Genomic DNA, 22,693 nt, shown 5'->3' with positions numbered 1-22,693 from the left:
CTTCTGAAATGAAGGACGAATAGTATATTTCCCAGAAAAACAAAAACTGTGGGAGTTCCCTACCACACAACCAGCCTTACAAGAAATTCCCAAGGGAGTACTGGGTTTGATACCTGAAAACAACCATCACTGCCATGAATACTCAAGAAAGAACAAAACCTCCCAGTAAAACAAAATGCTAACAATTAAGAGAAAAAATAGTTTATCTACCACTCCAAGAATCCAAAAAACACAGAAGACAAACAGAAAATCAGAAAGAAAGGAACAAAAGATACTCTAGACATCTAAACAAAAATCAATAAAATGCTATGAGTAAATCAACACCTTTCAATAATAACTCTAAATGTAAAAGGACTAAATTCCTCACTAAAAAGGTACAGACTTACTGGATTTAAAAGATGGACCCAACAATATGCTGCCTTCAAGAGACTCACCTGACCTGTAAAGACACACATAGACTAAGAGTGAAAGGAGGGAAAAAGATATACCACGCAAATAGAAATGAAAAACAAGCTGGAATGCTATTCTTATATCAGATAAAACAGACTTTAAACCAAAAATCATAAAAAGAGATAAAGAAGGCCACTATATAATGATAAAAGGATCTATCCACCAAGAAGACATAACAATCATAACGTCGGAGCAGCCAGATTTATAAAGCAAATGCTATTAGATCTAAAGAATGAGATAGATACTAACACCATAATAGCAGGGGACCTGAACTCCCCACTCTCCACATTGGACAGATCATCTAGGCAAAAAATCATTAGAGAAAATCAAGATTTAAACAACAATGTAGACCAATTGGACTTGGCAGATTTCTACAGAACATTCCATCCAACAACCTCAGAATATTCATTCTTCTCATCAGCACATGGAACATTCTCCAGGATAGATCACATGTTAGGTCACAAATCAAGTCTCAACAAATTCAGAAAAACTGGAATTATTCCATGTATTTTTTCAGATCACAATAGATTAAAATTAGAAATCCACAACAAATGAAACTCTGGAAACTATACAAACACATGGAAGTTAAACAACATTCTACTTAATGACATATGGGTCCAAGAAGAAATTAAACAAGAAATCAAAAAATTTCTTGAAACTAATGAAAAAAAATGACACATCATACCACAACCTGTGGGATACTGCAAAAGCATTACAACAGGGAAATTTATCACATTAAATGCTTACTTCAGAAGAATGGAAAGATTGCAAAAAAACAACCTAACACTTCACCTTAACGATAGAAAAACAAGAACAATCCAAACTCGAAGTTAGTAGACAGAAAGAAATAATTAAGATCAGAGCAGAACTAAATGAAATAGAAACCTGAAAAATGATACAAAAGATCAATGAAACAAAAAGTTAGGTTTTTGAAAAGATAAATAAAACTGACAAACCTTTAGCAAGGCTAACTAAGAAGAGAGAAGACCCAAATAACAGAAATTAGAAATAAAAATGGTGATATTACAACTGATACATCAGAAATAGAATGAATCATTAGAGACTACTATAAACAACTATATGCCAACAGATTTGAAAATATGGAGGAAATTGATAAATTTCTGGACACATACAAACTACCAAAACTGAGCCAAGAAAATATAGAAAATCTGAAAGACCAATAACAATAAAAGAGATTGAAGCTATTATCAGAAGGCTCCCAACAAAGAAAAGCCTAGGACTGGACAGGCTCACTGCAGTTCTACCAAACCTTCAAAGAGGAATGGATACCAGTTCTCTACAAACTATTCCAAAAGATTGAAACACAGGCCATTCTCCCAAACTCATTCTATGAGGCAAACATCACCCTGATACCAAAACCAGACAAAGATATATCAAAAATAGAAAACTACAGGCCAATATCCTTGATGAATATAGATGCAAAAATCCTCAATAAAATACTGACAGAATACAGCAACACATACACAAAATTATATACCATGATCAAGTGGGATTCATCCCAGGGATTCAAGGATGGTTCAACATATGCAAATCAATAAATGTTAAACACCACATCAATAAAAGCAAAGACAAAAACCATAAGATCATCTCTATGGATGCTGAAAAAGCATTTGACAAAATTCAACATTCGTTCATGATAAAGACTCTCCACAAGTTAGGTATAGATAGAAAGTATCTCAACACTATTAAAACCATATATGCTAAGCCCACTGCCAATATCATTCTGAATGGGGAAAAAGTGAAAGCTTTTCCCTTAAGAACAAGAAGTAGACAAGGATGCCCACTCTCACTCCTGTTCAACATAGTGTTGGAAATACTAGCCAGAGCAATCAGAGAAGAGAAGGAAATAAAGGGCATCCAGATTGGAAAGGATGAAGTCAAGCTGTCCCTTTTTGTGGATGATATGATCCTATATATTGAACAGCCTAAAGCCTCTACAAAAAAACTCCTAGAGTTGATAAATTATTTCAGCAAAGTTGCTGGATACAAAATCAACACACAAAAATCAGTAGCATTTCTATAGTCTGACAGTGAACACACAGAAAAAGAAATCAAGAAAGCCAGCCCATTTGCAATAACCACCAAAAAAATAAAATACTTAGGAATAAAGTTAATCAAGGATGTGAAAAATCTCAACAAAGAGAACTACAAGGGCCAGCCTGTGGCTCACCTGGGAGAGTGTGGTGCTGATAACACAAAGGCCATGGGTTCAGATCCCTATAGGGATGGCCGGATAGCTCACTTGGGAGAGAGTGGTCTTAACAACACCAAGTTAAGGGTTAAGATTCCCTTACCAGTCATCTTAAAAAAAAAAAAATAGACCTACAAACCACTGTTGAGAGAAATTAAAGAGGATACAAGATGGAAAGATATCCCATGCCTTGTATCAGAAGAATTAACATTGTGAAAATGTCCACATTACCCAAAGTTTTCTACAGATTCAATCCAATCCCCATCAAAATTCCAATGACATTTTTCTCAGAAATGGAAAAAACTATCCAGACATTTGTATGGAATAACAAAGGACCACACATAGCCAAAGCAACCCTGAGCCAAAAAAAAAATAAAGATGGAGACATAACACTAACTGACTTTAAACCATACTACAAAGTTATAATAACCAAAACAGCATGGTACTGGCATAAATACAGGCACACTGATCAACGGAATAGAATAGAGAACCTAGAAATGAACCCATACACCTACAGCCATCTGATCTTTGACAAAGGCACCAAGTCTACACACTGGGGAAGAAACTGCCTCTTCAGCAAATGGTGCTGAGAAAACTAGATATTCATATGTGGGAGAATGAAACTAGACCCATATGTCTCACCATATACCCAAATCAACTCAAAATCGATTAAAGAATTAAATATACATCCTGAAACAATAAAACTCCTTAACAAAAACATAGGGGAAACACTCCAGGAAGTAGGAGTGATACAGACTTCATGAATATGACCCCAAAAACACAGACAACCAAAGGAAAAATAAATAAATAGGATTATATCAAACTAAAAAGCTTATACACAGCAAAAGGAACAATCAACAGAGTGAAAAGACAAGCAACAGATTGGGAGAAAATATTTGCAAAATATACAGCTGACAAAACATTAATATCCAGAATATACAAGGAACTCAAACAACTTTACAGCAAAAAAATAACCCAATTAAAAAATGGGCAAATGAGCTGAATAGGCATTTCTCAAAGGAAGATATATGAATGGCCCACAGATACCTGAAAAAATTCTCAACATCATTCAGCATTCTGGAAATGCAAATCAAAACCACTTTGAGATACCTTCTTACTCATCCAAAAGACTGAGAATGATAAATGCTGGTGAGGTTGTAGAGAAAATGGAATTCTCATATGCTGTTGGTGGGACTGCAAAATGGTGCAGCTTTATGGAAAATGGTATGGAGGTCCCACAATTACAGATAGATCTACCATATGACCCGGCTATTCCACTGCTGGGTATATACCCAGAGGAATGGAAATCATCATGCCAAAGGGATACCTGTACTCCCATGTTTATTGCAGTGCTATTTATAATAGCCAAGAGTTGAAACCACCCTAAATGCCATCATCAGATGAGTGGATAAGGAAAATGTGGTGTATCTACATAATGAAATACTACTCTTCTATAAAAAAGAATGAAATATGACCATTCACAACAACATGGATGGACTTAGAGAAAATTATATTAAGTGAAACAAGTCAGGCACAGAAAGAGAAATAGCACAGGTTCTCAACTATTTGTGGGAGCTAAAAAAAATAAATAAATATACAAACAAATAAAGGGTGGGGGTGGATAAGAAGACACAACAATCACAACAATTCCTTGAACTTAAGACAAATGAACAGATATGATGTAGTGGGGTGGGGGGAGGGGAGAGAGGGAGGTGGGGAAAGAGGAATGGGTAAAGGGACATGAAAATCAACTATAATGTATATTGAGAAGTTAAAAAAAATTTTTTTTAATTAAAAATAGAATTAAATATGATCCAGCAATCCTACTTCTGGGTATACATACAAAAGAATTTAAAGCAGAGTCTCAAAGAGAGATTTGCACACCCACGTTCATTGCAACATTATTCACAATAACAAGAGATGAAAGCAACTCAAATGTCCACTGAGAAATGAACGGATAAAGAAAATATGGTGTGTGTATATATGTGTGTGTATATATGTATATATATATATACATATATACACACACACATACAATATAACATTCACCCATAAAAAGAAGGAAATCCTGCCATGTGGGACAACATGGATGAACCTGGATGACATTATGGTAAGTGAAATAATCCAAACACAGAGATAAATATTGTGTGGTCTCCCTTATATGTGGAATCTAAAAAAGTCGAACTCATAGAAACAGAAAACAGAAAGGTGGTTGCCAAAGGTGGGAGGGGAGAAAGAATTAGTGTGTAGTGGGTGTAGAGTTTCAGTTTTGCAAGATAAAAAGGTTCTAGATGTCTGTTGCAGAAAATGTAAATGTACTTTAACACTAAAGTACACTTAAAAATGGTCAAGATGGCATATTTGATGTCATATGTTTTGTGCCACAATTTTAAAAAGTACAGAGAACATGATAATTACGTTATATATTCAACACTAGGTTTTTAAAGCCTTATTGCTTTGCTTAATAATTTTAAAATTTTAAATTTTAGAAATAAAAATGAAGTTATATTTAGAAATATAAATGAAAATTTAAAAATTTGGGTTCACATCATATGCTGTTTTTACTCAGTACCCCAAAGTACCAATCCACTGAGGATAATGATATACCAAAGTAAATTGCACTTTGTTTTTCTGAAATCTTACTTTGCACTTGAAATTTTTTTAATACAACCACTTATGTCTTACCACTCTAAATGGCAAAATTGGAGGGATGATAGTAAACATCCATCACAGATCTCACCATAGTAACTAATAATTAGGCATATTTGTAACCCAAAATAATTTTTAAAAGATCTTGATGTGATTATAAGAAAAAACTAGACATTTTCTTATTTATTTATTTTTACATTTCCTTATTATAGCTAGTTGCTAATAGCAAAAAAGAATTCTCTTTACCTAGTACTTCTTTTTGCAAGTCATAGCATCTGGTTTGCAAGCTCACTTCCTGTTGTTTGGATGTTTGAATCTGTTGAGACCTCAACATGGCTGCATGTGACAACAATTTCAGATTTTTCATTTCCTCTTCAAGGCACACCTTACTTCTCTGGGACACTGTCAAACTTTTATTTAGTATATCTATTTCTGTAAAGAAAATTCAAAGTTTACAAATAGGCAACATTGGATCATATAACATTTCTCCAATAATTGATTGTTTTCTTTTAGGAAATTAATAGTTGAAAGCCAAGGTGACTTTTCTGAGAGTATTATGTCACCTAACTGAAAAGTTTAATTTAAATTCAGTAGTCATTTTGAAAAAGAAACAAGAAAATGGGTTGTACCGCTAAATGATGCATGAAATCTTTTAGTAGTTTTATTTTAGCCTTTAAATTGTATTAAATGGCAATACAGCCTGGTTTTTAAATACTCACATAAATGAATAGCATAATATCTGTGTAATGTTCTGGGTTTTATTGAAATTACATTGTTTTCTTGGCAACATGATTCAGAAAAGTAAATTTAAATATGCTAGACAAGCTGGTTGGGTAGCATTTCTAAGAGAGTAACTAGGATATATTCTATACAAAATATAAAGAAAGCTGGTAGGGATGGAGAGGACTAAAAGAATGCAGTGTTTAAAACTATTAAATTTATGGGCAGAAAGTATTAGTTAATATATCTTAATAGTTCGAATAGAGCTCTGTCTCCCCAAAATGAGGCCAGAATTCATCATTGCAATTACTTGTCATTGTTCTATATACTTAGATTAAGTTTAACAAAATATGCCTTTACAACTCTACTTAGATCTAAATGTACTAATTTTATATAATTGCATGAGAAATGCATGGAGCATACTATCATTCGTATAATTATCAAGCTCCTCTTTCATCAGACTGTTTAGCACTCCTGCCTTAAACCACCATTAAAATACATAAACATGCACACAACAATGATAAAATACTATAAAATCTATATAACCACAATTAACTGAATCTATGAAGATGTGTTCTACATGAAAATCTGGACAGTCTGCTTTTCTAGAGAGTTCATTTGATGTTTCCTTCTTTGGTTAACCCATCCTGAGCTGTGTGATGGGTTCAATGTGTGATTACATGTCAAAAGAGGTCAGCTTGGTTTATTGCAAATGGAGCCACCATAGCAGAAATAGCAGCTACACAGGCCAGTGAAGACGAGAAGTAGAGAAACACAGGACAGACCTGCCATCAGAGACAATATGGTCAGCAGATGGTTACAGAAGTAAAGCAATGAGCTAGACACAGCACAGAGAAACGAGCATGTCTTAAGGGATTATGATAAACAGGATCATGAATGTGGTCCAAGGAGAGAAAAGCAAAAAGTCTTTTCAAAGGTAGAAAGAATGTCTGGGGGTGGGGGGAAGTGGCATTTACAAAAGACATGAATACAAGGGGTCTGGCACTATCTTCACTTTTAGTTCCTGCTCAAAATGGAAAACCTGGAGAAATAAATTGGCAGTAACCAAATAAGTGGGGTTCTTCCATAGTCCAATGATTACTTTATGTGGGAATTTTTTCCCTAAGAATAGCTATGTGCTTCTAAAAACTTACGACTATGCACTCATTTGTGTGACGAAAACTAATAACACACTAGTAAAGTTTTAAAAAGAACGTAGTTAAAGAAAATAACAAGGTCACAGTTTTCCTTCACACTCCAGAAAAAGTCTTTCTGGGTATTTCTGTAGCCATAAAGGTGGCTTCTTATGCCTGAATAAACTGTGCCGTACCAAAACCATATCTAAGTCAGAATGACACTGCAGAGTAGCACACACATGCTGTCACCTATTTATTGTCTGTCAAAAAACTCTGTTCGTGTACAATACTGTCTCTAAAATAACTACTCATGTCAATGTGACTTTCTGTCTGACATTAAAAGGATAAGAATCTGCAATACAAATTTATTTGTAAAATATATTCTAACACATGGAAAAGTACAGTAAGATTTCAAAACTGATGGGAAATACAACTTTCCTAACATGGAATTAGGAAAGTAAAAACTCAATGGTGGTGAATTAACTCACCCTCGGCAAACTAAACACTCCTGTACCTGTGGTAATCTAGGTGTCAAAGACTCGATTCTACCTTTACCATTATATAAGAGTACTTTAAAAACTTCATATGAATCTTTCCTTGAACTTTTTGAAGTACCTTCACACAATTTCATACTTGTCAGTCACGTGTCCGAATTTGGGGTTCAGAAATTATCATCCCAACCAGATCAACCTATATTGGTCATTGTACCCACTCTGGACCTTCTCTTTCTTAGAACTGCCCCATGAAGAAGGTCTTCCTATCCTTATACACTCGGCCTACTGTGTGGGACCTTTTCTGACCTGATCTGGATGTGACCTTGATACTCTTAAAACTAGCACCAATTTACATTATTTGTATTGTACTGATCATATGTATACATGTGATCTACTACTGAACTATAAATTAATTTTGGTCAAACAGCCCTGTAACACCAAGGTCACAGGTTTGGATCCCCCTACTGGCCAGCCACACACAAAAAAAGAAAATTTGGCCCAGAGATAATATCTTACTCGTTTTTACTCCCCCCATAATTTCTACCACGATGTCCTACTATTAGTAAGAACTCAATAAATACCTACTAAATGAGTAAAGGCACTGTTGAGTAAACCTTCTACATAGTTTCTAATATACCACTAGTGGAAGAGCCAGAATGTCTTTGTTTTATTTCAGCCTTCGTTTCAGAGACAGACATTTTGAGCCCCATATTTTTTTATGTCAAACTAGGCTAGACACATATCCCCCCAAAACAAACATTTTTTAATGGGATAAGCAAATAGGCCTATTTGATCCATAAATTCATCAGTTTTATGAGAAATGTGGACTACATGTTTAAGCCTAATTCTGGACTTGAATTTTAAATGTTCAAGAGCTACTTAGTCAATAGCTGTTTGGGAGTGAAAGCAAATTTGATTCTATACCTGTTAAAATATTCTGCTGTGATAAAACTATCTTTTTCCAAAATTTCTTTCATTAAGATAACTATGCTCTGTTTTAAGAAAATCTAATCTATGAACACGAATTTAAAAATATGAATTACATAAAGTGATATTCAATCACTAGAAGAATAGAAAATATTTTACATATCTGCTATTCAATATTCAGCATACCTTATCAGCAAGAAAATATTAAGCAATGCCTTTTTCTAAGAATGTTGTTTCTGTTTTAAACTTTGATTTTAAAATCAAACTTAAAGTGCAAATCTTTTAAAGTGCTGAATAATATTATACAATGTGTATAGAGTTTACCATATTAGTTTGCTAGGACTGTGTAACAAAGTACCACAGACTGGGAGGCTTAAATAATAGAAATTTATTTTCTCACAGTTCTGGAGGCCAGAAGTCTGAGATCATGGCATCAGCAGGCTTGGCTCCTTCTGTAGAGCATTAGAAATCTTGATTCTCATTTGATTTTTAGAATAGGGTTCTCAGGTGATGCATGTATGGGGCAAAAGCCCTAACTTAAGGGGCAAAAGCCCACAGATAGTATGGCAAAAGCCCATTTAATCAATTCTAATTAAGTATATGTTGATTCTCATTTGATTTTTAGAATAAGGTTTTCAAGTAATGTATGTGCGAGGCAAAAGCTCCTGCCCAGGGGGCAAAAGACCACAGCTAGCCAGGCAACAGCCCAGCTAATCAACTCTAATCACTGCTTGGGTATGGGATTGTACACTTTAATGATTTTAGAGCTGACAGGTGGTTGTCATACCAATCCTGTTAAGAGATTTTAAAGAATTTCTGTGGGGAAAAATGTGAAAAAACGTTTGCTAAGGGCAAGATGTCTGTTGGTGGAAACTTCAGAGACAATTATACTTAGATTTAATCATAAGAATGTAACTTTCACTTAAATCATTTGACGAGAGGTTATATTTTAGATAATGATCACAATTTGGCCAACTTAGCTTTTCACAAATTGTACTTTGGACTGTCACATTGTTCATTTTACTGATTTTACTAGTTTCCATTGTTTAAGCTATATTTAGCCATAGATAACTTTTGTCACACTATGTCTTTGTGTCCTTTTGAAATGATTGAATCAACTGATTTTTCTTGTGAAACTTCCTTGTCTTTACAATAAAAAACAGAAGCTCACTTTGAATCAGGGCTGTACCCAGTTTTCTCCTTCTAACAGAGGAGTTGCTGACGTGCAGTCCCTTCAGGCTTCTCATTGCATTCATGTTGCTTTGAGTAATCCTTTTTTGCATCTCTGTTACACAGAGAGAAGTGTAACATTCTTCTGAGGGTGGTGAAGAAAGGATCTGTTCCAGGTCTCTCCCCTTGGCTTTTAGATGGCTATCTTCTCCCTGTGTTTTCACGTGGTTCTCCTTTTGTAAGTGTCTGTGTACAAATTTCCTCTTCTTATGATACAAGTCAGATTGGACTAGGGCCCACCCTAATAACCTCATTTTAATTTAATTACCTGTTTAAATACTCTGTTTCCAAATATAGTTACACTCTGAAGTACCGGGGGTTAAGACTTCAACATAAGTATTTGATTGGGGCAGGGACACAATTCAGCCCAGAACACTATATTTTAGAATATGAGTTATTTAAAATGTTTGTAATATTGTCAAAGGTCATAGCCAATACATTTTTTTTTAGTTTTTAGAATAAGTGTTTCCTTATGGGGAAGATGGCAGAATAGACAGTCCCCAGTGTCACTCTCTCCCACAAATAAACCAATTTACAACTATTAAAAAGCAACAACAGCCAAGCTGGGGCCACTAGAGCTCAGGGGAAGAGGAGGAGAAACCTATAGAGTTCAGGAAGACAGGAGAAGCCACGATGAGAGAAAGAAAGGATTGCTCCCACCATTTTGAGCCCTGGCTGCTTCGAGGCTGGCCCTGGTGAGCACACGGAGCAAGAGCTGGCAAAAGCCGCAGCTGTGCCCTTTTTATGAAGTTGCCTGCAGGGGAGAGGAGAGCCTTGATGGCCCTCAGGCCAGCAGGACCACTAACAGGGCTCCCGTGGACACACATAGGAACGCAGAGCCACAGACAACTGAAAAAAGGAGCCACTCTGAGACCTGTGAGTCATCACAAGGGACCAGTGCATGACCCATCCCATGGGAAGCGTTTGGAGTGCAGGCAGTGGGGGAGACAGGCCCACTGGGGGAACATTGGGGCACAGAAAGGACAGCTGATCTGCCCCCCAACCAGCACAGGACCACTCTATGTAGACTGGCCAGGAGTACAGAATTGCAAGGGGACCAGTTTGCTGAAAAGACTCAGGTCCAGAACAGTTTCTATACAACCCAGGTGTACTGGATCTCATGAGACCCAGAAGTACCTAAAAGTCAACCATTAAAACCTGAGCGGCACAAAAAGCCTTCCCCAGGGAATCAGCAGCAAAGCAGCAATTTAGCTCAACTACACAGCTCAAGTGCTGGCCCCTACAGAAAGCTACCCCATTTTAGAAGTAAGCAAAGGACAACAAATTAGTTCCAGCGCAGAGTTTAAGTGGTAGGAACAGCAAATAATCCAACGCAGAACTGAAAGAAAAAACAAAATGCCCATAGACCAAAGACAAAGTTTGATATTAACTAGTAAAGGTCTCACATCACCAAAGAATACCTATAACACCTAGAAGAACAGAAGTCCCCTAGGCCCAGAAGCCATAAAGGGGGTAGGGCTGGGGGTTTCAGCTGTGCCCCCCGACACCCACAACCAGCCCAGCAATGACCACCGAGCCACCACAGGAAATACCCTGGTCACTAGAGCCAGGGCGGGGGGGTGATGAGGGCTTCAGCAACACCCCCCTGACATCTGTATTCAGCCCAACAACAGTCCAAGCCACCACTGGAAGCCTCCTGGTCTCCCCTGCAGGAATGAGGGGGGTACCACAGGCCTCAACCATGCCCCCCTCCTTCCTTCTTCTCCCACACTATGTACTTCCTCCTTCCCCCACCATATTTCCTTCCTCCTTCTCCTCTCCCCCTCCCACCCAACTGCTCCACAGCAACTTAGAATGTAGAAATACATGGAGCCAGGGACCAACTCCTCCTCCCACAACCAGGCATGCTGCTGCCGCCCACCATGGGGCCTGCCTGGGGTCCTGAGGCATGCAGCTGTGGACCAACCCCTCCTCCCACAACCAGGCATGCCACCACTGCCACAGTACCTGCCCAAGGGCCTGAGGTATGGAGCCAGGGATCAACCCCTCTTCCTGCAATCAGGCAAGCCACCACTACCATGGGGCCTGCCCAGGGTCCTGAGACATGAAGGCAGGCATGACCCCTCCTCCTGCATCCAGGCATTCCACCACTACCACAGGGCCCACCTAGGATCCTGAGATATGGAGCCGTGGACCAACCCCTCTTCCTGCAACCAGGCAAGGAGCATGCCAAAAACACCACTTCTGTGTGGGTGGCCCACCACAGCCATCACAATAGTCATGGCTGCTGCAAAAGCAGCTAGATGTCACAACCACCATGCAGATGGTCTGCCAACCACTTGAGTACACTGACACAAGGAGAGTCACCAGCAGAGACCAAAGAAATGAAGAGGATGTCTCTCTCCACAAAGCCCATTCCAGAGTGACAGAAGAAGCACCTACTCTACGATAATAGTGGGGGACCTGAACACCCCTCTCTCAGCACTAAATAGATCATCTAGGCAACAAATCAACAGAGCAACAATTACTCTTTCAGAAGGAAAGACGAAATCTGAGATTATCAGAGGTGGGGGTGAGGGATGGGGTATGGGTAGAGATTGAATAAGGGGCATAAAGAATAAGTACGATTTGTAATAACATGCATTCTAATAATATTGATCACAACATATGTCAGTGTTGAACCCCCAAAATACATATAATCAATTATGATTCAATAAAAAAGCATGTGTTATTATATAATTTACTAGCTAGTGAAAGTATAATTATTAGTATTAATCACATGTGATCAATTTCTTTACCTTGATAACATTTTTCTGCTGTTTTTAGTCCTGTGACTTTAGTCAAATGAACTTAAAATTATTTTAGGTTATTATGTTATTAGGATGCCTCCATAACCTTATTATCAAGGCATTCTGATGTTACAAACATTGTGTGACCATTAATCGACACAACTTACATAATTTTATTAAAATAATCAGAAAAAAACACTCAGTGACTAGATTTATCAAATGAAGAAATCAGGAAACACTACATAGATTTTTTTAAAAAAACTTTTTATTTTGAAACAGTTACAGATTTACAGGAAACATATAGGGAGGTCCTATTCCCTCAACCCCACTTCTCCCCATGTTGACATTTTGCATAACTGTAGTACACTGTCAAAACTAGGAAACTGACATTGGTATAATACACAGTATTTAGATTTTACTAGTTTTATACTCACTTGTGTGTATGTGTCTGTATAAATCAAAATACAGTATTGTTTTATCACCACAAAGCTGAGTGCTGCTACCCCCTTACAGACAAACCTACCGCTAGCCCCACCATCGCTAATCCCAGATTAGCTGTTGCTAATCTGTTCTCTACATCTATAATTTTGTTACTTCAAGAATGCTATATAAATGGAATCATGAGGTATGTAAGCTTTTAAGATTGGCTTTTTTCACTCAGCAAAACTTCCTTGAGGTCCATTCAAGTTGTTGCTCTAGTACTCTATGGTATGAATATCGCACAGTTTGTCCTTCACCCATTGAAGGACATTTGGGTTGTTTCCAGTTTTGGACTATTATAAATAAAGCTGCTATGAACATTTACATACAGGCTACGAGCAATGTCGAATGATCTAGTTTCTCTGATCCTCACCAACACCTGGTATGATCAGTCTTTTTAATTTTAGACATTCTAATAGATCTGTAGTAGTGTATCTCATTGTGGTTTTATTTTGCATTTCCCTGATGACTAATGATGTTGAACTTTTTTTGTGTATGGTACTTGTTATCTGTAAATCTTTGGTTAAATTTATGCTCATATCTTTTGCCCATTTTCTAATCAGATTTTTTTTCTTAAGGTAGAGTTTTGAGAGTTCTTTATATACTCTACATGTAAGTCCTTTGTTGGATTTGTGGTTTGCAAATATTTTCTCCCAATCTGTAGCTTTTATTTTCATCCTCTTAACAGGGGCTTTCACAGAGCAAAAGTTCTTAATTTTGCTGAGGCCCAATTTATCAATTTTTCTTTTGGGTATCATACTTTTAATTCAAGTCTAAGAACTCTTTGCTCAAGTCTAGGCCCCAAAGATTTTCTTTTTTCCCAAAAGTTTTATAGTGTTACATTTTACATTTAAGTCTGTGATTCATTCTGACTTAATTTTTGTGTAAGTGTGAGGGTTATGTCAAGGCTCATTTTCTTTTTCTGCCTAAGGATATCCTATTGTTCCTGCACCATTTGTTGAAAAGACTGTTGTTCTTCCATTAAATTGCTTGTGCACCATTGTCAAAAATCAGTTGAGTATATTTTTATGGGTCTAATTTATATAGATTTAAAAAAAAAACTATAGGTGAAAAACATTCACTTTGTACCCTCATTTAGAAGAAAAGCTATAATCCCATTACAATAAACACTTCTGCACCATAAATGAGAATTTAATACAATAGAATGAACATGGACTTTAGAATAAAAGAGAATGAAATAATAACAGCTAACATTTCTTTATTTCTTACTGCACTAGGCATATTGTGTGTGTGTGTGTCTGTGTGCGTTTCTTCATTTTATAGATAAAACACTGAGGCACTCAGTTATTTGTAAGTAGCTGAGCCAGAATGTGAACTTTGGCTCTCTGGCTCTAGAGTCCTGCTCTTAGGATGCCTATATATATATATGTCTTTAGTATTAAGAATTGAAGCCTAGAACAGAGGCCAGCACAGGCTGGCACAGCCACACTGGCTTGTGTGGCCCTTCTCCAGACCTGGTGGTCACGTTGGTAAAAGGGCAAAACTACCAAGGATCCTACATTTCCCGCTAGATTTTTCCTGATTTGTCTCGAGTTCTAACATTATTGACTTTGAGTAGAGTTTGTTTAATAAGTTTAAGTAAAACCTGTATTAAATAATCAAGACAACAAAATAAAAATAAGAAACATTAGCAAGAGTGATTGTTGAAAGCATTCTTCAGCTATAATTCATATTGTTCTTATCATTTTTGTAAATATCAAATAAATTGTAACTATAATATTTTTGAACCTTTTAAAAAGTGTGAAAAACTTTATTTCACTATTTATATCTCTACCAGCAATATTCAACAGAAATATATATAATGCAAGCCATATATGTAATTTTAAATTTCTAGAAGCCATGTTAAAAATGTAAAAAGAAACACATAAAATTTTGATAGTGTATTTTACTGAACTCCACATATCTGAAATACTATCATTTCGACAAGAGGCTACAGTCACATTTCAAGTGCTCAATAGCCACCTGTGGCTGGTGGCTACCATACTGGACAGTGTAGGTCTACATGCTTCTTAGGCTCGTTATCTTTTCATGTAGGTATTATGATAGTTCCTCAAGCTTCGCCAGAATCAACCTTTAAAAACATTATATTCGGTTTATTTTTTCTATATTTAAATTTAAGGTATAGATTATTTACTTAAAATTCTATGTTGTGAAATTGACATTTTTATATATATATTTTTTTAAGTGTGTTCAGATTGATGAAATAAACTGTAAAAAGGCAAGCATCAGCACCTTTCAAGTTCTGCACATATTTGTACATATTTGCATATCCATGCCCTGGGGCTCTGACTGAGCCCATAGCACTGAGTAAGGAGAAAAGTTTTCTAAAAGGATTTTTTAAAAAACCCTTTTTTAAATAATATAATTTCAGTTTCACATACCCCATCTGTTGTATTCACTAAGTTCTTGCTTGGGAATTGAATATACTGTCCTTGTGTATGTATTTTCACCTCTGAGCTTCTGCAATCACATCTGTATAACTTCTGAACAAAGCTCTCCATCTTCTGAAGCAAAAGTAATTTATTTAGTGGTAAATGTAAAAGTCAAGAGTTGAAAACTAACTCCTATCTCCTCATGTTAGAGAAAATGTAAAATGCAATATTACTTGCAAATGAAAAGCAAAATGGGACTACACTTTGACTCTGCAATTCCACTCGTAGGAATTAACTATGTTAAGGAAAAAATGGGACAAGATCATAAACAGGCATGTGTACAGATGTTCACTGAAGCCTCTTTTATAACAGCTAAAACTATGATCAACCTAGATGTTTATGGATAGAAAACTAGTTAAATAAGTTAAGATACATTCCTATAATGAAATATTAGGTCAACATAGTTAATTGGCATGACTATATTTTCACATTACATTAAGTGTATATCTATCTATGCACAGAAAAAAAAGTTTAGAAAGTTCTGTACTGAAATGTTAACAGTGAATTTCTCTGTGTAATGAGATTATAGATAATGTTAACTTCCTTTTTTGCCTTTTTTCTGTTTTTACATTGAGACTATTTTATGTTTATGGTCAGAAAATTCCTTAAAGGTCTTTGAATTAGGGAAAAAAGAGAATTATTAAGTTTTTATAATTGCCTTCTTATAAGTTCAATAAACAACTTTCAAAGTGGTTTTTAAAATCCAATTAAAAATTGTACTATGATAATAACCTAGAAAAAACATGCTCTTGGCTTTCAGTGAAGTACAGCTCTTGAATGAGGCCTCTCCTTTCTCCTTGGATTATGAAAGTAATACATGAGTGTTACCAATAAACTTTAAAAAATACTCACAGATCTAAAAAAAAGAACATAAAGGTTAAAATTTGGGTGTATTTTTACTTCCATTTCAATTCCAAAAAGTTCACTGAGCATCTACTTTATGACAGGCACATATCTCTTAAAATGTTAGTAGTACAGTATTCAGCAAAGCAGTCAAAATTCCTGTCCTTTTATACCCTAAGAGGAGGAGACTGGCAGTAAATAACTAAATCAATAAATGAATAGAATATTTATACAGTGATAAATATTATTAAAAACGAAACAGAAAATTAGGATAGAGAAGTACAACAGAAGATGACTTTAACTAGGGTGGTTAGCAAAGATCATCTTGAGGAGGTGACATTTGAACTGAGACCTAAATCACAAGAAGGGGCAGGTATTTTTTCTGGGAGACACTTAGCCAATTTTCCCTTTCATGAACCTGAAGTGCCTCCCTCTGTCCATAAATCATAGTCATGGCTACGGGTCATGTTCAGTGCGAATAAAGAGAGTCAGGCCTTCTGAGGGAGTAGTGTTGTCCCTCCATGTGGAACAGTTGTCAGTGCCTTCTTGCTTGTTCTTTTTCTGAGATTGCGACATTGCTCCATGTGTTCCCACCTACATGGTTTAATTAACAGTCCTCAAATGGACAATTGACTTAAAAGATTCCCAAAAAGAAAACATAGATTAGAAAAAATATTTTAATAATGCATGCAACCCAAATGAAAATGAAATGGTGTAGAGTGGATGCCTCTCCTATTCTGGTATAATTGAGTTCATCATTACTGATATTCTGAGGTAAATATTCTGTAATAAGATGTGACAAGGCACTCAGAAATGAAAAAACTATCAAGAAGAATATTTGAAATGTGGATTAATATCCTCTATACATATCCCATTAAAATGACTAAAATTAAAAAGACTGACAATACTAAGTGTTGACAAGGATATGGAACAACTAGAGCTCTTTTACATTGCTGGTAGAAATGTGAAAGAACCACCACTTTGGAAAACTGTTGGGTAGCCTCTTAAAAAGCTGAATATATTGTGCCATATGACCCAGCCATTCCACTTCTAAAAACTTACGAAAAAGAAACAAAAAGACATATTCACAAAAAGACATACATACATGAATGTTCAAATAATGGAAATGATGCACACAATAGAGTACATATATTTATATGATGAAATAAAATTATGTAAAGTATATCTATCATTAACTGTGGCAGACACTGTTAGTGTCCTGTCTATATCTCTTGGACCTTCAGTGTTCTTCTACTAACTTCTAATTCTCAGTAACTTATATCTCTGTGCTGGAGGAATCTTTTCTCTGGAACTGCATGCAGAAAGTGGCACTGCTCACCACATGGCAGCCTAGAAATGCCAAGGAATTTATATGGTCTGTGAGCAGCCCTTAACCAGTGACTCTCTTAGGAGTTGAGGCCCAACTCCTTCACTCCTTGAGTAGGGAATTCTGAGGCATGTGTTTAAAACCATTTCTCAGAGTTTCCTCATGGGATTAAGCTCCTGATGTTCATTGTCATAGCATGATCTTTATTGGCTGCCTTTTCTTGCCTATATCTGTGTTACTTTAACTTCCCAAATAAACTACCTACACCCATATCCTTGATTCAACATCTTCTGGAGAGCTAAGACACTAACGTATAGGTAATATTTTATTTTTATTAATATTGATCTCAAAAACATCACTGAATTAAAAAAGCAAGTTGAAAGTGTACCTATTTAAAAATCTAGTGTAAAAGTAGTAAATATAAATCATAAATGCTTGTATATTAAAGTAAAAACAATTACATTTATAATATAATATTTTTCTTTTTAAAAATACAAAGTACTAAAAATTATCAATTTTTGGAATAGAAAACATTGTTGTTTGTTACAACATGCCTCTATTTGCCTAAATTTAACTCTTGAAATTAATTTTTAAAATTAAAATCATGTCATCATATACAAATGCATTTGTGAAGGCACATAATAAGTAACAAAATTCTTCATAAGTAAAATTAAAGTTTTGTCATTTAAAATGATTTCTTTTTTCCAACATTTAACTATAAAAATTTTAAAACATACAGAAAAGTTGAAAGAATTGTACAGTGAACACAAATATACACACCACCTAGATTCTACAATAACTATTTTACTATATTTGTTTTATCACATAATTATCTACCACTTTATCCATTCATTGATCCATCTTATTTTTTATGAATGTCAAGGTAAGTTGCAGACATATACTTCACTTCTAAACACTTCAGCATACGGATCATTAGAGTTCAGTATCTTTATATATTTCTTTTATTTCTGAGTAACATTTACCTACAAAGAAATGCACAAATGTCAAGTGCACGCATGAGTTTTGACAAATGCATCCACCTGTGTAACCCAAACCTCTATCAAAACAGAGCATTACTATCACCACAGAAATTGCCCTTGTGCTTTTCCAATCAGTCCTCACCTCTGAGCAACCACTATTCTGTTTTTTTGTTTGTTTGTTTTTTTCATCACTACAGATTACTTTTGCATGTTCTAGAACATCATATGAACAGAATTATACAATATGTATTATTTGTGGAAGGCTCCTCTCAGGCAGTATAATAGAATGAAGTTTATCCAAGTTGTTGCATTAACTGCAGTTCATTATATATTTCACTGTTTATAGTCGGTTGTTTGATAATCCATTCTCCTATTGATGTACTCCTGGGCTTCTCCAGTTTTATGCTATTTTGAATTAAACTTGAATAAAGTTGCTGAATATTCTCATACAAGTATTTTGCGGACATATTTTTCATCCCCTTTGGATAAATACCAAAGAGTGGAATTTCATGGTCATTGGACAGATGTATCTTTAGATTAATAAGAAATTGTCAGAACATTTTTCAAAGTAGCTCACCAATTAGTATGAGAATTCCAGTTGCTCTACTTACTTGCTAACATCTGCTGCTGTCAGTCTTTTCCTTTCTAACCTATTAGGTGGGCTGATGATATTGAGTACTTTTTTATGTCCTTATTGGCCATTTGTATATCTTCCCTTGTAAAGTGTTCAAATCTTTTGGCCACTTTTTATTGGATTCCTTGTCCTTTTATTACTGACTTGTAGACATTCCTTATGTAAGTTGGACAACAGTCCTTTGTCACATGTTTTGTGAATATTTTCTCTTTCTGTGATGTACCTAGTCATTTTCTTAATGGCATTTTTTAATGAGCAGATGTTTTTAAGTCTGAAGAAGTCTAATTAATCAATTTTTGTTTTTATAGTTCTTACTTCTATGCCCTATCCAAAAAACGTTCATTTACCATTAAGTCATGAAGATATTTTGCTATGTTTCCAATTTTAGTAGTAATAAATATGTTTCTAATATTTTAGTAGTTTATAGTTTTACTTTCTAGATTTAGCTGTATGATTTATCTTGAATTAATTTTTATGTGTGGTATGAGGTAGGGATTGAGGTTTATTTTCCCATATGTGTATTTGGTTGTTCCACCACGATTTGTTGGAAGACTTTCTTTTTTCCTACCAGACTATTTTGGTGCTTTTGTCAAAAGTTAAAGTCATGTAAGAATAATTTACCAGGTTATTTGTTCCATTGATATATTGTTGATCTGTATGCCAGTACTACACTGAGATTTGATTAATACAGCGTTATAATAAATCTTAGAGGTTGGTGATGTTTAATCCTTTACCTTTTGGATTGTTTGAACTCTTTACCTTTTAAAGAGTTACCTTTTAATTTACTTATTAAATTTTTAGCTACATCTCTTTGCATTTTTTTTAAGGTTTGCTCTAGGAATTGCCTTTAACTTTTTAGTTTAAATAGAATGAATATTCCACTATGTCACAAAAAATACAAAAAAGAGTGCAACCATATGGATCCATTTACCCTCTCCTTCCATCCTTTATGTTCTAGATGTCATATGCTACATTGACATACTTTATAAGCTCCACAATACAATAATTCTTGCTTTATATAAACATGTAGATTTTAAGGAAATTTAAAGGAAAATACAGTATTTTATACAATATTTTATATTTACTCATATTTAAAATGTACAGTGCATTCCTTCTTAAAGACCCTGGAGCTCTGTTTATTTTTTTCCGTGTTTATCTCTCTTCCTCAAATTGAATAATTTCTATTGATCTATCTTAAAGTTCACTGATTCTTCTTTCTGTATATGTAATATATGCTATATCTATCCTGTGAATTTTTATTTCAGATACTGTATTTTTCAATTCTTGAATTTCCAATTTTTAATAGTTTCTCACCAAGATTTTCTATCTTTGTATTCATTACTAGCATATTTTCCTTTATGTACTTGAGCACATTTATAATAGTTTATTTAAAATCCTGGTTAGTGAATTACATCATCTGGATCAACTTGGGGTTGGTCTCTATTAATTGTCTATTCTTTTGGGTATGGGCCATATTTTCCTGTTTCTTCCCAAGTCAAGTAACTTTGGATTTTATCCTGAACATTGTAAATGTTGACGTTATGCTATGGAGACTTTGGATTCTGTCATACTCCTCCAAAGAGTATTGATTTTTTTTTGTCTTGTTTTATTTTAATAAGCAGTTAATTTAGCTAAATTCAAACTATTAAATCTGTCTCCTCTGGGGTAGGTGGCAGTTAAAATATAAATTATTTTAGTCTTAGATAGACTGCTTAGTGTCTTCCTTATGCACATGTATTTCAGGGATAAGCCAGAGATTTGGAAAGAGTTTATATGCAAACTTTGAGCTTTCCCTCTCTGACTATCTTTTTTCTAGGATACTCCCTCACTTCTCAGAGACAGGGGCTACCTTGATCTCTGTTATGTAATCTATCAGATTTTTAGCTTTACTATATGGAGCAAACTATATCCTGTCTTCAGTCCAATAGCCTTAAAAAAAAAAAAAAAAAAAAATCACCCAGTGCCATGCCCTTCTTTTGGTGTTAAAAAAAAAAACAAAAATAATAGAATATTTTTTAGAGCGGTTTTAGGTTCACAGCAAAATTGAACAGAAAATACAGGGAATTCCCATATGTGCCCTGTCCCTGTACACACACAACTTCCCCCAATATTGACATCCTGCACCAGGGGGATATATTTGTTACAATCAATAAACCAACACTAACAAATTTTTATTACCCAAAATTCATAGTTTACATTAGGATTCATTCCTGGTGTTGTATGTTCTATGGGTTTTGACAAATGTATAATGACATGTATCCACCACCATGTAGTACACAGAATAGTTTCACTGCCCTGAAAACCCTCTGCACTCCACCTATTCATCTTTCCTTGTCCTGAACCCTTAGGAACCACCCTAGGAATCTTTTTACTGTCCATAGTTTTGCCTTCTCCATATGTCATACAGTTGGAATAATACAGTATGTAGCCTTTTCAGATTGGCATCTTTCACTTAGTAATACGCCTTCTTTCAATTTTTGACACCCCCTCCATTATGTGTTTGATTTTCATCAATCTTCAGTGTTTTTAGGTAGTTATTTTGTTCAGAATTTATAGCTGTTATCAGTGGGAAGGCTGATATAATATGAGCTACTCAGCCATTAAAAAATTTAAAAATACAAATTGGTATATTTAAAAGAAATAACAAGTCTTCTGGCAACAGCTCAAGATAGATATATCATAGCTTATCTTAAATTAGCCTATAATTATTGAATTTCAGGGTTGGAATAGATCTTAATGGTCATCTAGTCTACCAACCAATAGCAGGCCTAAGAAGTTAATTCTAATTCCCATAAAATAAAATAAAATAAAATACTATTTCATTATTTATAATATACAATTTACTAAAAATAAGAACAATTATGTTCTAAATATATGTAACAAACCTGTCAAGGCTGTTTCACTTATAGATTTAATTTGTAGAAAAACTTCTCCTTTCAGTGAGGTCCAATTTTGAAAATTATCATACACTTCATTTTTAATATTGGTTAGCTCCCTTTTAGTAAAAGTAAGTAGTGAAAGAGTCTTATCCCAGCAATATCTGTACTCTGACAATCTTTGACTGTAAAGAAGAAAAAAAAAATCAAGATTTTTACAAATAGTAAGCATAACAACAAATATTTCTTCCAAAAATGGTTTTAGAGTGACCGTATAATCTACTGTCTAAATGGTGACAATTTGGAAAGTAAAAGGAAGTGCTATTCATATCATGCTGAGACAATACATATAAATTGGAAATATCTCAGTAGACTAAGGTATATGGTCACTCCAACTCACTTCCATTTTGTTATTATTTTAACTATAAAGAAACATAGCTAACTATTTTTGTACATATTTATTCTATTAATCTTTTTTTTTATTAATTCAACAGCAAACAATTATTGAAGAAAATTAGGTCAGAGCAATTTA

General features: G+C 34.9%; 1 protein-coding gene across 1 annotated transcript in view; it reads right to left on the bottom strand.

Annotated features, from left to right (window-relative positions):
* LEKR1 (leucine, glutamate and lysine rich 1) overlaps window positions 1-22,693 on the bottom strand; it is a 190,207-nt gene that overhangs the window by 104,034 nt on the left and 63,480 nt on the right. Inside the window, exons 3-4 of the mRNA XM_063096049.1 lie at window positions 22,171-22,346; window positions 5,558-5,743 (exon numbers count right to left, since the gene is read on the bottom strand). Of these exons, the coding sequence (XP_062952119.1) occupies window positions 5,558-5,743; window positions 22,171-22,346 (362 nt within the window). The remainder of the gene's footprint in view (window positions 1-5,557; window positions 5,744-22,170; window positions 22,347-22,693) is intronic.

The sequence above is a fragment of the Cynocephalus volans genome, chromosome 1, assembly GCF_027409185.1.
Source record: "Cynocephalus volans isolate mCynVol1 chromosome 1, mCynVol1.pri, whole genome shotgun sequence".
NCBI lineage: Eukaryota > Metazoa > Chordata > Mammalia > Dermoptera > Cynocephalidae > Cynocephalus > Cynocephalus volans.
The sequence above is the reverse complement of the archived record's forward strand: the minus strand, read 5'-3'. Positions and strand labels throughout refer to the sequence as shown.